This window comes from Vigna umbellata, chromosome 8 (assembly GCF_029865625.1).
Source record: "Vigna umbellata cultivar VRB3 chromosome 8, Vumbellata_1.0, whole genome shotgun sequence".
Classification (NCBI taxonomy): domain Eukaryota; kingdom Viridiplantae; phylum Streptophyta; class Magnoliopsida; order Fabales; family Fabaceae; genus Vigna; species Vigna umbellata.
In genome coordinates this window covers 27324491-27339064 of record NC_142172.1, presented here as the reverse complement: position 1 = coordinate 27339064, position 14574 = coordinate 27324491, and the positions used below count along the sequence as shown (strand labels likewise).

General features: G+C 38.0%; 1 protein-coding gene across 1 annotated transcript; it reads right to left on the bottom strand.

The window, feature by feature from the left end:
- Positions 1–9827: 9827 nt before the first annotated feature.
- LOC124843387 (ETO1-like protein 1) lies at positions 9828–14293 on the bottom strand. The gene is made up of 6 exons (XM_047320118.2): positions 13929–14293; positions 13344–13599; positions 11538–13253; positions 10749–11040; positions 10333–10642; positions 9828–10224 (listed from the first exon to the last, which is right to left on the bottom strand). Exons 2-6 carry the CDS (start codon positions 13469–13471, stop codon positions 10004–10006), a joined length of 2667 nt encoding a protein of 888 aa, XP_047176074.2. The 5' UTR covers positions 13472–13599; positions 13929–14293; the 3' UTR covers positions 9828–10003.
- Positions 14294–14574: the final 281 nt, after the last annotated feature.

Here is a 14574-nt window from a genome sequence, read left to right as displayed (position 1 = left end):
GGTATATCAGGTTGGCGAGCTCGGTCCTGGAGGATGTCGGAAAGAAAAAACGAAAAAAAAGGAGTTACATGTTGAATTTGTTGTTAATAAAGTTGTCAAAGACATAGTATTTTCGAAAAGAGGGTTTTGAAAAAATACCGTTGGTGAGCCCTTTCCTGATTTAAGGTTTTGGGTGTAACCGGTGTTTCTTTTCTTGATAAAGCATCTGCATTCACATTACTTGAATCCTAATTTTTTCGTTTCCCATAAGACGAAAGATTTCGCCATATGCCTAATATTGGGGCAGTTTTCATCATGTTACATATCACCGATAATCCGTTGATTAGGGAGATATTAAAAAAAAAAAAAAAAAAAAAAATGAAATTGATGTGTCAAGCACTACGTAGTTTAGTTTCAGGGTTAAATTCAAGAGAAAATCAGACAAACAAGATTCGGAGTGACGTGTGGCCGTTTTTCGTTATCCAATCGTCAAAAAACAGTTCATCCAATTGCACCCCTTTTGAGCCAAAATGCATAATTGTTTTCATCACCCTAGACAAGAATCATTAACAGGTCGACGTCAATTTAAAAGGGTACATCATAAGCATCCAAAGATGAGAAAAAAGGAATGAAAAGGAAAGTATCATAAAGGATCACAACAGGGGCAACAAAAAGAATGATCCAAAAGGAAAAAGAAAAAAAGAAAAAAAAAAAAAAAAAAAAAACAACAACAATAAAATATGCTTGAAGTTCAAATCCCTAAGGACAATTGACTGGGCACCCTGCAAATGATTCTTGTTTAAAGACTTTAACCGTCAAACACTTATTTGGGCCTTTGTTATCCTTTCTTTCAAAACCTTTTGACCTTTAGCCACGGTACAAGCCAATAAAAGTCCACACTGACTGAAGACTGTTGGTCCTAATCTTTCTCACGAATTTAACTTTGAAACAGAATAATGTGGTGAACGACACAATTCAGGGTTTTTTTTTTTTTAAAAAAAAAAAAAAAAAAAAAAAAAAAAAAAAAAAAACGTCTCCCTGTCAATCGAAGATCATCCAATTTGGGAGAATCCTTCATACCCAAATCTTTTCACTTTTCCATTGTGCAAAATTGGGGCAGTATGGGAGCACAACATGTTAATAGCACTTTTCCCCAAAGGAGGGACACACATACGTTAATCATTATTCATTTGTTTTTCATAGCCATTCTTCCACATTCTACAGGGTTCAAATTAATTTGGATTGCAAAAAGCGATAAAAAGAATTTTAACTCAGGGTTACACTTTCTTCCTGCTCATCAAAGGGTTCTATACCTATCAACGTTGTTTTTAGGAATGCGTTTTGAACGTACATTGTGTTTGATGACAATATTAACAATGGATTCCAAGCATGGAATTTTCAAAAAAAAAAAAAAAAAAAAAAAAAATGATGAAAAGCGAGAGTAAAAGAAAAGACCAAAATGAAGGTCTCATGTGTCCATGCATCCATGCATCATCATGGCATAACATCATCTTAGAGGAAGCGAGGAGAGTTGTTTGAAAAATCTTTATGTTTTACTCAGCATTTATCAACTTTTCAAAGTTACAAATCAGGTTTTAGTTTTTTGTTATCGACCCTCTGCATGGCAATGGTCGGATTTAAATCTCTGTTCTGTGAGTTTGGCCCTCTGCGAGGCAATGGTCAAATCCAGGTTTTAGTTTTTTGTTATCGACCCTCTGCATGGCAATGGTCGGATTTAAATTTCTGTTCTGTGAGTTTGGCCCTCTGCGAGGCAATGGTCAAATCCAGGTTTTAATTTTCTGTTATCGACCCTCTGCATGGCAATGGTCGGATTTAAATTTCTGTTCTGTGAGTTTGGCCCTCTGCGAGGCAATGGTCAAATCCAGGTTTTAATTTTCTGTTATCGACCCTCTGCATGGCAATGGTCGGATTTAAATTTCTGTTCTGTGAGTTTGGTCCTCTGCGAGGCAATGGTCAAATCCAGGTTTTAATTTTCTGTTATCGACCCTCTGCATGGCAATGGTCGGATTTAAATTTCTGTTCTGTGAGTTTGGCCTTCTGCGAGGCAATGGTCAAATCCAGGTTTTAATTTTCTGTTATCGACCCTCTGCATGGCAATGGTCGGATTTAAATTTCTGTTCTGTGAGTTTGGCCCTCTGCGAGGCAATGGTCAAATCCAGGTTTTAATTTTCTGTTATCGACCCTCTGCATGGCAATGGTCGGATTTCAATTTCTGTTCTGTGAGTTTGGCCCTCTGCGAGGCAATGGTCAAATCCAGGTTTTAATTTTCTGTTATCGACCCTCTGCATGGCAATGGTCGGATTTAAATTTCTGTTCTGTGAGTTTGGCCCTCTGCGAGGCAATGGTCAAATCCAGGTTTTAATTTTCTGTTATCGACCCTTTGCATGGCAATGGTCGGGTTTAAATTTCTGTTCTGTGATTTTGGCCCTCTGCGAGGCAATGGTCAAATCCAGGTTTTAATTTTCTGTTATCGACCCTCTGCATGGCAATGGTCATTTGGCATCGTGATTTGAATTATTTTGTTCGTTTTCTGTCATGATTGAAACCCGGAGAAAATTTGTGTTTTTATCTTTACTTAGCTTTACTTAAATAATACGAAAAGATTAAATTTTCATATTATTTAGTAATATCTAAGTAAAGAGGGGCAGCTGTCAACACCCAATTTTGTCCGGGTTGAAACAATGTGTTTTTATTGGCTTTTAGTTTATTGTTATTCTTTTTTTTATGTATTTAGATTTTTTTTCTTTTATTTTATTTTGCTTTTAATTTTTTTTTTTTTTTTCTATTTTATTTCTTATTTTCAATTTGTTTTAATAGTGTTGATTAATCAAAATAATTAAAATAATTAAAAAAATTGAAAAGTAAAATTAAAATTAAAAATAATGAAAATAAATAAAATAAAATTGAAAAAGTAAAAAAAAAAATGGAAAAAGGGAAAACACGTGGAAAAGGGTATGTGGGAGGCGTGTATCAGCAGGGGGGACAGGGTAGTTAGAAAGGAATATTTTCCAAGGATTTTGGGGGGGGATTTTGGGGGGATCAGGGAACAAAAGCGAGAAACGGCATACGAGTAACGATCCATCTGAAATCATATAGCATTGGCACCGGCACCGGCGAGAAGAGATCACCGGATATTCGTAGCTAGCAGCAGCCTTAGAGCTCCGAGAGGTAAGCTTCTTACTCCCCTGTGTGGTCATGATGCTTATTCCATTTTGTTTATGCTATGGTAAGTCTGCTACATTCCCCGTTTTATAATCTTATAGCATTTGTTTATCCTCTTCCTCTGAGCATCCATCTTCATCTTCTCTTAACATTGAACCTCTAACTTCCTTCATCCATATTCACCCACTGCCACAAGACATATTAACACCCACGGCCATCATCAATCTTCACGTCCAACACTTGATTTCCCCATACCCGTGTTCATCTCCATTACCTGCTGAAAATTCCCACCCATCATCACGGGCACATATGCAAGTTTTGTATTCCTCCATTTACTCAATCAAACCTCATTCCCTCATCCACTCATAAACCATCATCCATATTCGCCCACGGCCACTACCAACACCTCACGGTCACCGCCTTATTCCTCCATTGGAACCTCCATTCTAACCCACGCATAACACCATCATCCTCAACCTGCATTATACAAAGCCACAGCCTAGAGCAATGACCAATTTCCAGCCCTCAAACACCAGTACATATTTTACCTTCACTGAGCCAAAGCGGTGTTTGGTCATTGTGTCGTTCACCGTCGCCTTCAACCACGCAACCACACACCACCACCTTCAGGCACACCGTCTCGTTGTAGAATACTAAATTAGGATAATGGTGCTAAGGAGATCAGAGATGAACGCAGAGGAAGACCCTCCCTGAAAATCGCCGTTTTCGAAGTGAGAAAGGTGGAGCAGTGGCGTCGTGGCTGGTGGTGGTTCTGGTGGCGCGAGTTGCCGCCGGCGAGACCAAGGTTGTTCTGGGCGAGGTGATGGTGGCCGGTTATGACGGAAGTGGCGGGGAGTCATGGTGCTGAGTAGGAGATCTTGGATCTCTGGAGAAGGCACAAGCCGGCGTGAATGAGTGGGAATGAGGGTAAACCTCCTGAACCCCTAGAAAATTCTAGGTTAGAAGCATTGGACTGGGCCAAGCCCAGAAATGAACGTACGTCCGGGAACATTCAGCCCTTTTTTTGACCGTTCGTTCAACGTTCCAAATGAACGAGCGCTCGTTATCCAAAAGAGCGAACGCTCATTATCCAAACGAGCGAACGTTCGCCTTTTTGACCGTTCGTTCAACATTCTCATCAAACGAGCGAACGCTCGTCATCCGTAAGCCTTTTTGAGCGTTCGTTTCTCACCCATGAACGATCGTTATCTAAACGAGCGAACGCTCGTTAACCTTAAGCTTTTTTGAGCGTTCGTTTACCACCAACGAGCGCTCATTAACCTTGAGCCTTTTTGACCGTTCGTTCAACGTTCCAAATGAACGAGCGCTCGTTATCCAAAAGAGCGAACGCTCATTATCCAAACGAGTGAACGCTCGCCTTTTTGACCGTTCGTTCAACATTCTCATCAAACGAGCGAACGCTCGTTGTCCTTAAGCCTTTTTGACCGTTCGTTCAGCACTCTCACCAACGAGCGCTCGTTATCCAAAAGAGCGAACGCTCGTTATCCTTAAGCTTTTTGACCGTTCGTTCAAACCTTCTCACCAACGAGCGCTAGTTATCCAAACGAGCGAACGCTCGTTAACCTTGAGCCTTTTTGACCGTTCGTTCAAATTTTCTCCCTGAAGAGCGCTCGAACGAGCGTTCGTTTCCGAACCAATGAACGCTCGTTACTCAGCTTCAATTTCTCAACGTCCGTTCGTCATGCCTTCAACGAGCGTTCGTTATTGAGCCTTCGTTCTCAACGTCCGTTCGTCATATCTCTTGACGAACGCTCGTCATTCGGTCACATTTCTAAACGTCCGTCCGTTATGTTCCCCGATGGACGTTCGTCCTCTTCCCCAACGAACGTTCGTTCTTTACCTAACGAACGCTCGTTATTCTGAATCTCTTCCCAACGTTCGTCCAGCCTTTCCCATTTCTTTTTTTTTTTTTTTGTTTATTTATTTTTCTTTATTGTCTTATTTTATTTTGTTCTATTTATTTATTTTAGACATTCACTTATCCTAAAATATATATTTAATAATACAATATTGATAGTTTAAATAAAAAAATTAATTACAAGAAAAGTTTTAAAGGTTTAAAGCGCACGTGTGACCGCTCGCGTCGTCCTTGTGCTAAAAACCTTTTTCTTCTTTTCTTAAATAAAATTTCAAAAATATGTTTTAAAGGTTGAACACTCGTGTGATCGCTCGCATCGTCCTAGTGTTCAATACCTTTCTCTCTTATTTATGTAATATTAAACGAGGGTATGAGTGCTCGTGCGATCGTCCGCATCAGCCTAGCACTCAATACTCTTAAGTTTTCCTAAATAAGTAGATAATGGTATGAGTGCTCGTGTGATCGTTCGCATCGGCCTAGTGCTTAATATCGTTATCTCTCTTTTCAAAATAATTAAAAATATTTAAATATCATTTTAAAGGTATGAGTACTCGTGCGACCGCTCGCGTCGGCCTAGTACTCATTACTTTCTTTTTATTGAAAATATTAAAAACATAAAAATCTCCAAAAATTAAAAACATCTGTTTTTTTAAACAAACAAACAGTCTTTCAGCTAGAACTACGTAACCCTGATTTCTCATTTTGAATGAGAATACGTAGGAGCAAGGTCAATCCTTGTCGGGCCCAAAAAACTAAAAAAATATATTTTGTTTATTTATAATTTTTATTTTAGGGGATAGTTAAACATTTTGAAAACCACATCATATTCGCGCATTTAGTTAAAGGTACTGCCTTAGGAGCAGGCGTTGTAGGGTGCTAACACCTTCCCTACACGTAACCGACTCCCGAACCCAGAATATGGTTTTCGTGGACCGTGCTTTATCATTTTGAGGTTTTTCCATAGTTTTCCATAATAAACTATGGTGGCGACTCCAAATCTCTTTTTAAAACCCGTTTCTTATTTAGATCGTCGTCCCGTCGCGATTCCGGTTGCGACAGCCCGATCGGACTGATTGGACTGTCGGTCCCACCTACTCAGTATTGGCTAAGCATGACTCGTTATTGGCTAAGCATGCCCGGTCGGTCGATCCTACTCGGTAGTAGCACCTTTCTTCATGATGATATGGTGGAGGAAGAGATTTATTTTAGCCCAAAAGTGATTTTCCATAATTTCTTGAACAATAGACTTCTTATTATCATCTAGTCTACCACCATGTATAGATCTTTTTTTCATCTCTTCATCATTAACAGAGTACTCTACTTCTTTAGATGATTTCTCACTTTTCGGGATTTCTCTCAACAGTTCTTTGATTTATTTCATATCAGACAAACTTTCTTTCATAATAGTCATATCAACTTTCAGTTCCACAACCACCTTCCCTTGTTCATTGGTCCATCTTTCGAACGTGCTAAGTTGATTCTTTAGTATGTCCATTTTCATATCTAACAGGTTGGACCAATCTTGGTACGTGCGTCATCAAGAAAAAAGAACACAACCAGAAAGGAAGACACTTCCGCATACAAAAAAGGAAGACACTCCCTTGCACTCACGGTATTCCCTCTTTACACATGAAAAGACACTCTGTAAGAAAAGACCCTCAACAATCCCCAAAGGGTGGACTATATATACACTTTCTCACAAAGTCTATCCCGAAAAACTGCTAACATCATAACCACTTTTTTATTTTTATTTTTAAATTTCCTTCTATAACACACATTCCACTATCTAGTTATTTCCCTTAAAAACAGAGACATGGTCACATAATTATCCCAAACAAGTATCATCTATGCATCTTTTTAATCTCAGTCCTGAGTAACCATTTGATTCAAATAAGTTGACGTGACTGAAATAGTGGCTTGACACTAATTACATAGAAAGTTACAGAAAAAAGGATATACTGAAGAACTCTTTCAACTATTTAAGATATGTGTTTCTTATATAGAATTCTTTTGTGAGGGCTATTATAATAAGAATACAGATTTATTTACAGTTTGTTTCTGCTGAATGGGACCGGGGAAAACTCCTGCTGCTTCCGCTCGGGAACGCTCCTTCTATACCGATCGGTCCTTCAACCTCACAGCCTTCCTTCCTGAATCTCTCTCTCTCTCTCTCAATCAAAGTGGGGTGACCTGCAGGAAAACACTCCGACGCTCAAGTCAGAATTTGTCTTTGCAAGTCTATCGAATTGTAGTAAAAACAGAGAGTTTATCTTCTCCATCGATTGTTATTTATATGATTTCAGAGAATATTACCCATTAATTTACCTCTTAATGACGTTCAATGCTGACCTTAACTACTCGACAATGACCATTACCTCATTAATCACGCATTCATGAGCATTCAAACACTGTCTCCAGTAAACGACTGGCAACGCCCGATCGGACATACTAGTTCCCACATACTCGGTATTATCTAAACACTCCCGGTCGGTCAATCCTACTCGGTAGTAACACAGTTTAACTTAAATCATTCTTAATTCTAGTTGATTTTTGTCATGCTGATTATTACATATTGTATGGTATGGCATAGGATCCGGTCGGTAAACGGTGCAATAAGACAGCGCCAAAGACGAGTACGTTTTATTAACCGAACGGTGTTTGGAATATGTTCATTCCGTTAGGTTTATTTATTTTAAAGTATAAATTAAGCAGGTCAGTTGGGTTATGACGTGTTGGGCTACAATTGGGTCAACGTTGATATTGTCAGTATTGAGCTAATATCAGTCTAAGGTTCATAATAAAATCTATAAATATGGGGTAAGCTATAGGGGTAAGGTTAGCTTAATTGAGTTTTGATACTTAATTGTGAATTAAGTTAATTGATTAAAATCTAACTTGAGTATCGGAGTGTCTTTAGTAGGTGTCCACCACTCGGCTTGGACTTGAAGAAGTTGAATCAAGTGATTCAAAAGGAAGAAACAAGAGAAGGTGACGACAGAAAGATGTGTTTCTCGACTCTACTCACTTACATACACAAACACTTTGGCACTTACGTGGGGCTTGAGAATAGCAGAAGAAATCCAATGGTGACCACAAGAGTAATAAATTACTGTTTGGATCAAATTATTAAATGTTTATAAAAACACTGAACAAATTGTAGAGTTTCTAAAAACTTAATCAACCCTAAATTTTATAACTTAAGCTGTCATGAGACAGAATTAACCCTAAAACTTATCTAAACAAGTTAGAAAGAGGTTATAGAAAGTCTTTTTCATCATCCTGAATAAACAGTATATAAACTCTTCCAGATATCTGTTGAATGAATTGATATTGTTTAAAGTCAAGTAAACCTTTACTTCAGTCCTTTTATATATAATTATAAGTGACAATCACTTTAGTCTTATAACGTAATAAAATCCACGCACTACTCTCATTATACAAAATGCCGGTCACTTTCTTGTGTTAATACATTGAAAAATGAAATGGAGAAACCGTAGTAATAATTTTTTGCATAGTGTGGGACTAAAATGGGTATTTTAGAATGTTAAAAATTACTGTGGTCGACACTCAATTGCGGGTTTTAGAATGATTCCGAGTATTCTATTACTGAAAACGTGTCCCTGAACAGAAACAGATATTGGAGAGGAAGGGCAGTTTTATTTTCTCTATATACTTTGAGGATTCGTGATTGATAAGATGATGCCAAAAATACAAATACTGACTACTAAATAAGGCCATAGTCGCATGACTGACGACCCCGAGGATATCAGCATCGAATGCTTCATATTCTACATGGAATTATAAAAAAGTTAGTGGTGTTCCTTTGTCTTTATTTTATAAAATAATAAATTCATTACAGCACATGAGAGAGCGGAAACGTTCTGCAAATATTTATTCATTTTGTTCTTCCTTCAGATGTGGAAAGAGGGTTTAAATGAACTTCGCTGATTTTTGCTGCATCATGCATGAACTACAGTATATTATTATCCTTTATTTTAGTTGGTTGGCTTGTTCTTAATGACTGCTATTTCATCTCATTTCATTTCCTTCAGATGTGCTGTAATGACATTGTGAAAGTTAATATGCCTCTTCAAGGGCATCGAGAAAAGCTGAAAATCTAGCGGGGGCGGTTGGCATCAAATATCATCTGTAATTTGCATGGAAACTTTAGTAGAATAAAAGATTTGGAATTCATGAAAGGCTCGTCGTAAAGAAAGATCAATATTGCCTCTGCTTAGAACAGCCTTTACGGCGCATTCGGCCAAACACGATGAGAATACTGGTTGGTGAAAATTCTAAAATCAGTCACACGTGTTAGAAGGACGTGTTTGATTTTTGATTATCCCATACAGTACAATACATTAACGTGCTTTGTTAATAAAAAAAAATCCCTTTGTATATACGTGTATAAGAGTTAATGTTCGTAAGGAAATGCTTGCAATTAAGATTTTAAAAGACTTTCTGTAAAAAAAACAAAAACTGATATTCAATATAGATTATGAGAATAGGATAATAAACTCGTTATTCAATTGAGATTGTAGAGGATTATTTTTCTAATGGGATTTTTATGGACTTTGGGTTACTTTTAACGATCTCTTCTAATTTCAAACATTTTTGTACACCCGAGTAATTGTTTTTAAGTTATTGCTTCCATAACTATTTTAAGTAATTGTTTTCTTTTAAATTTAAAATTTTCAGATTAAAATAATCAGAGCTCTGAAAAAAATTTAAACGATGAAGATATGTTTAAAGGAAACAACGCATTAAGTCCAACACTTGGAGCATGTGTGCGAAATGAAAAACTCAAGGAAGATAAAATGTAAATAACAAAATTTCGGCCACCCTAATAATGGTTAAATCCTACTTTTAACTATACTTTTCATTTACAAATTCCCTTTTCACGTTTAATCGTCAGTGTGGCTGTGTTTTCCGGCACTTTCTCGTAAAAGTCATGTTCTTGACTCATGGCTCGTGACTATTAACACGATAGTGAAGTTCCAACATTTTCTGATGATTTGGGTCAACAGAGAGTGCAGCACGACAATCTCTCAATGCACTTAAGACATCTCCCTTGTGTTCATGGAATGCTGCACGAAGATGCAACAGATGCAAATCAGCTTTAAATGCAATTGCTCTGGAGAGTTCAGCAATGGCTTCCTCTTCCTTGTGGTTGTCCATCAAAACTGCAACCACATAACAGGGTTTTAGAACTACAACATATAAAAAGCAAGTTTCTTTCTCTCATGTCTGACAAACAGAATAAAGGGTTAGTGAAGAAGCAAAATATGAACCTGCTGCTCGATATCTATAAGGATACACCCGAAGAGGATCTAATCTAGTGACCATCTCCAGATCAGCCTTTGTGAGTTCACGATCACCATACTCAGATCTCTTCTCGTAAGCTGAAGCATTGTTTCTTGCCCTCTCAATAAGATTGGTCATTTCCTTCAAAGCAGCAGCCTTGTCATTTCTGAGAAAATGAACACGAGCAAGACCCTGATGGGCTCGCGTGTGCTGGATTTTAAGGGCCTTCACATAGCATTCTTCTGCTGCGTCTAGTTTCCCGCAATCAACATAAACACTTCCAAGATTGTTTAGAGCCTGGTAAATTGAAGGGAAGAAAACAATTGTGAAACAAGAAGGTATAATATGTATAAGATGCTATGTAAAGTTTTTCCAAAATGGTGGAACCGTTGAAGAACCATACCTGACCCTTGCGCAGATTATCCGAAGGACACTTCAAGGCATCTTCCAGAAGTGAAATGACAGTTGAAGAACATGATGAATCTACACTAGAGTCAGCCAATGCATAGGCTTTTAGGAAGTAGGCCTCAAAAGACCTTTTAATAGTAATAGACTCTTCAGCCTTTTGGAGCCCTTCTTCGTAATGTCCTGAATCATACAAGATCCACCCCTCATACACAAGCCTTTCATGCTCACTTGATGCCTGTTCCCAAGCTAACTGTAAACTCCTCATGGCTGCCTCAGGACAGCTTAGCCTACAAATTAATATCAGATTTATAGACTCCTTAGCATACGTAAGTTCAAGTTATAAGAAACAGGATCTTGAACCAGAAGAAACTGTGTTTCCAGAAGCGACTTGACATGATTAAACTGTTAAAAACAAGAGCTTAAACAGAAGGAACTGTGAGGCTCCTCATTTGGCAAAGTGAAAAGTATTCATTGACCAAGCTAAACGGATGCATCATCAACCTGCAGCTACCACTTGCTTTTTCCGAACACAAGGAATCTTTTAATCATTACTACAAGTAATCTCAAAATTAATACTTTTAATGTGAAAGATAAAAAATTCTCACATCTAATAAATACCATTTCAGATTGCCTAGCTTAAGTGGAGTTTGGTAGAATCAAAGGTTTTTTTATAATTAACAAGTGTACGGGAGCACGTATAAACAACTTTAATTCACATAATACTCAGCATATATATATATATATATTAACTACGGATAACAGTTAACAAACATTCTTAATATACCTAAGGAGAAGCAACGACTGTCTGAAGTATAGAACACCTTTGGCAGCATCAGATTCAAGCATCTGGTAGATGACAGAAAGAGACTCAATATCATCAACTGCAGACCAACAGTCATACAATCGTGCCCAACAATCTGCAGTTGTCCAATGTTCAACATGCTCACGCACAAGAGTACAGAGCTGAGATGCAGCTACACGCCCTTCAAACATTTTATAAGATGGACACAGGGTAAGAATTGCTTGAACATCTCGGAGTGCCGCTTTGTAGTCCTCAAGGGCCAGATAGATGAAAAACCGTAGTTCCAAACACTCTAATGAAAGTTTGAAGCCAAGAATCCGGTTGATTTCAGACAATGCACCTTCAACATTTTCTGTCCTTATTAAAGTGGCAGACCTATACATGTAGGGATATACAAGAGTTGGGTCAAGTTCAGTTGCTTTCTCAAGGTCTTTCCACCTCACATCACCATCACAGTACAGTGATCTTTCCTGGTACATCCATCCAAGTGGAGTACCAGAACAAATGATTGAACTTATCTTCTGATAAGGTAAAAGCTTCTCACCCTTTATAGAATCCAGTCTAGCTAAACCTGCAACGGAATAAATATGGCCTGCCTTTGCAGCCTTCTCATAAAGACCATAGGCTTCATCATATTCTTTCCTTGAAAGCCTTACACATCCCAATTCATGAAATGCCAGCATTCTCTGTATGTCATTTTCAGCAAAATCAACCAACCGTTCCAGGAAATGAGCTGTTGTGTCTGAACTAGAACTAAGGTTCATAGAAACTTCGCTTAAGAAACAAAAAAGTGCAAATATACCAGGCCCAACCATGACTTCCAACTCCTTCCTGTTAGCATGAATAAATAACTCCACAACCCTTTTGTCACTCAGACAGTTGGGAATATCGCGTAAAAGCACTTGTAAACAAGAAGCACCAAGCACAGATGAATTCTGGTCCACAGCATATTCCATGAGTTCCAGTGCATCTTCTCTGGAGGAAACTAAGGATGCAAGTTTTCTATCACAGGCCAGTTTTAGTCTTTCGCAACAATACTTGTTTGCAAAAACTGATATCTCCACCAAAAGATTCTGAGGGACATCAAGCAAACTGCCGGTCAAGCTAAAATACTTTATTGCCCTCATACCTGAAGGAGAGATGTTGTTTTCAGACAAATCGACGGTCTCAGAAAGCGATTCCCTGAAACACCCCTTTAGCATTGCATGAAATGGTGCTGAAAGTTCAGAAATCTTTTGTCTATCACAGACTATCTTCTCATCTCCGACTGTAAAGATTACATACTGTGAAGTGTGGTTCCCATCATTCATGGAAACTCTATCCTGGGAAATTACAACTTTGTCAAAAGAAATATGAGATTCTACATCTATGGGTTCAAATTCCCTTTCACATTTACCACAAGCTGTTAGCAACTGAGCAACTAATTCTTCCCCTTGCTTCTCATACTTCAGCCATGCTCCAAATATAATCTTCTCATGAACAGTGTTTGCTCTCTGCCAAGCTGACCGGAGGCTTCTCCGCATCAGTTTAACATCCCTCATGCCCCTAAAGACCTGGTACTGTAACAAAAACAGATTTGACTGCTCCTGCGGAGTGCAGAGCTCAAGTTCTTCATGAATTTGAGCTAAAACTTTCACATAATCAACAGGCTTGAAGAATGGGAGTATAGGTGGCTGTGGGACCTTGATTAGAGATTCTCTGTGGCAGTTAACAGAAACCCACTTAATTCAACGAAAACGCTAAAAAAATGCTAAGCTTCAAGCAAAAACGTTGACCTGAGAATCTTACATTGATGAAGATGAGGACTGCGATGACAACTTGGGAAGCTTGCCTCTTTCAACTTGGAGCCAGGATTGTGGGTTTAAAGCATTAGGGTGTGCTTCTTTACATGATTCCGCAGTGAAGAAAGTCCTCATAGGGCATAAGAGACAAAACAAGTCCCAGATCTCCACTATAATAGTGCTTCCTCTTCCAAATCAAAACCTTTGTAAATTGGGGGCAAAGGAAAGGAGCAGACCTACCAAGAGAAAAGAGCAGCTTCTACCTGCAAGTCACATTTCACAACCGTCAACTGAAAAATTCCCAACCCCAGAAAGCAAAATCGCTTCTTTTCTTTTATTTTTCCCCTTTGTGTTCCCCTTTTAGAAGCAACGGAACAATCAACCTCAAAGTAACGTTCTTTCCTAAGAATACATTAATGGGTTACCCATCAACCAAATCTCAGTCAAAAAATTTATTCAAGAAAAGGGGGAAACCATTTCATAATTTTACTCTACCCTCTTCAGTTCATCACTGAGCAAGGATTATCTACAAAATAAAGCCAAATGGCTAAGAAAGATCCCAACACAAAAAAATAAAAAATAAAAAAATTACCAATTGAATTGCAGTAGTTCATCCAAATCAGCGCTTAAAATGCCAGAGAGAGAGGGGGGTAACTTCACCTATGGCTTAAATCTGCAGAGACAAATGAAGGATTTGAAACACCATGTTAAGGGTATAGGATGAAATCAAAAGTGAGGGGGAATCTGACTGAAAATTTTCTACTTTGTCTATCTTTTACTTTTTTTTTTCCTGGTGAAAGGGAAAGTGAATCACTTTTTCCCTTCCTTCCGTTGGAGTTGTAGACCATAGAAGTTGCAGCCACTGTTGGTTGGAAGTTGAACTTACCAAAATCAATAGGAATAAAAGTTTGAACTCCGTTGCTAGAAAGTGAAAAGAAAAAACATAACTAAAAGCAAAACAAGTGATGAAACAATTGAAATAAAAATGGAAAATAACAGGAGTATGACAGATATTACGCAGTGCTTTTCCAATGCCAATGACAAACGCCCAAATATTCCTTGTCTGAGAATGATGTCTTGTTTGATTCATTCAACCAATCAATAATTGTCTTCGTTACTCTGAAATATTTTTATTTGTCGCAAGAAAAATCATGTCAGTACTTTACAAAATTTTGACAATGATTTATGTTTTATAATTTAAATTTTTAATTTAAAGTCTATATAAGATAAAAATAAAA

Excerpts from the sequence above, each read along its gene's own strand:
- LOC124843387 (XM_047320118.2), bottom strand. The coding sequence starts at position 13,471 with ATGAGGACTTTCTTCACTGCGGAATCATGTAAAGAAGCACACCCTAAT. Across the intron at positions 13,254-13,343 it reads CAGTCCTCATCTTCATCAAT|AGAATCTCTAATCAAGGTCC; the intron begins GTAAGATTCTCA and ends TAACTGCCACAG. Across the intron at positions 10,225-10,332 it reads TTATAGATATCGAGCAGCAG|TTTTGATGGACAACCACAAG; the intron begins GTTCATATTTTG and ends ATGTGGTTGCAG.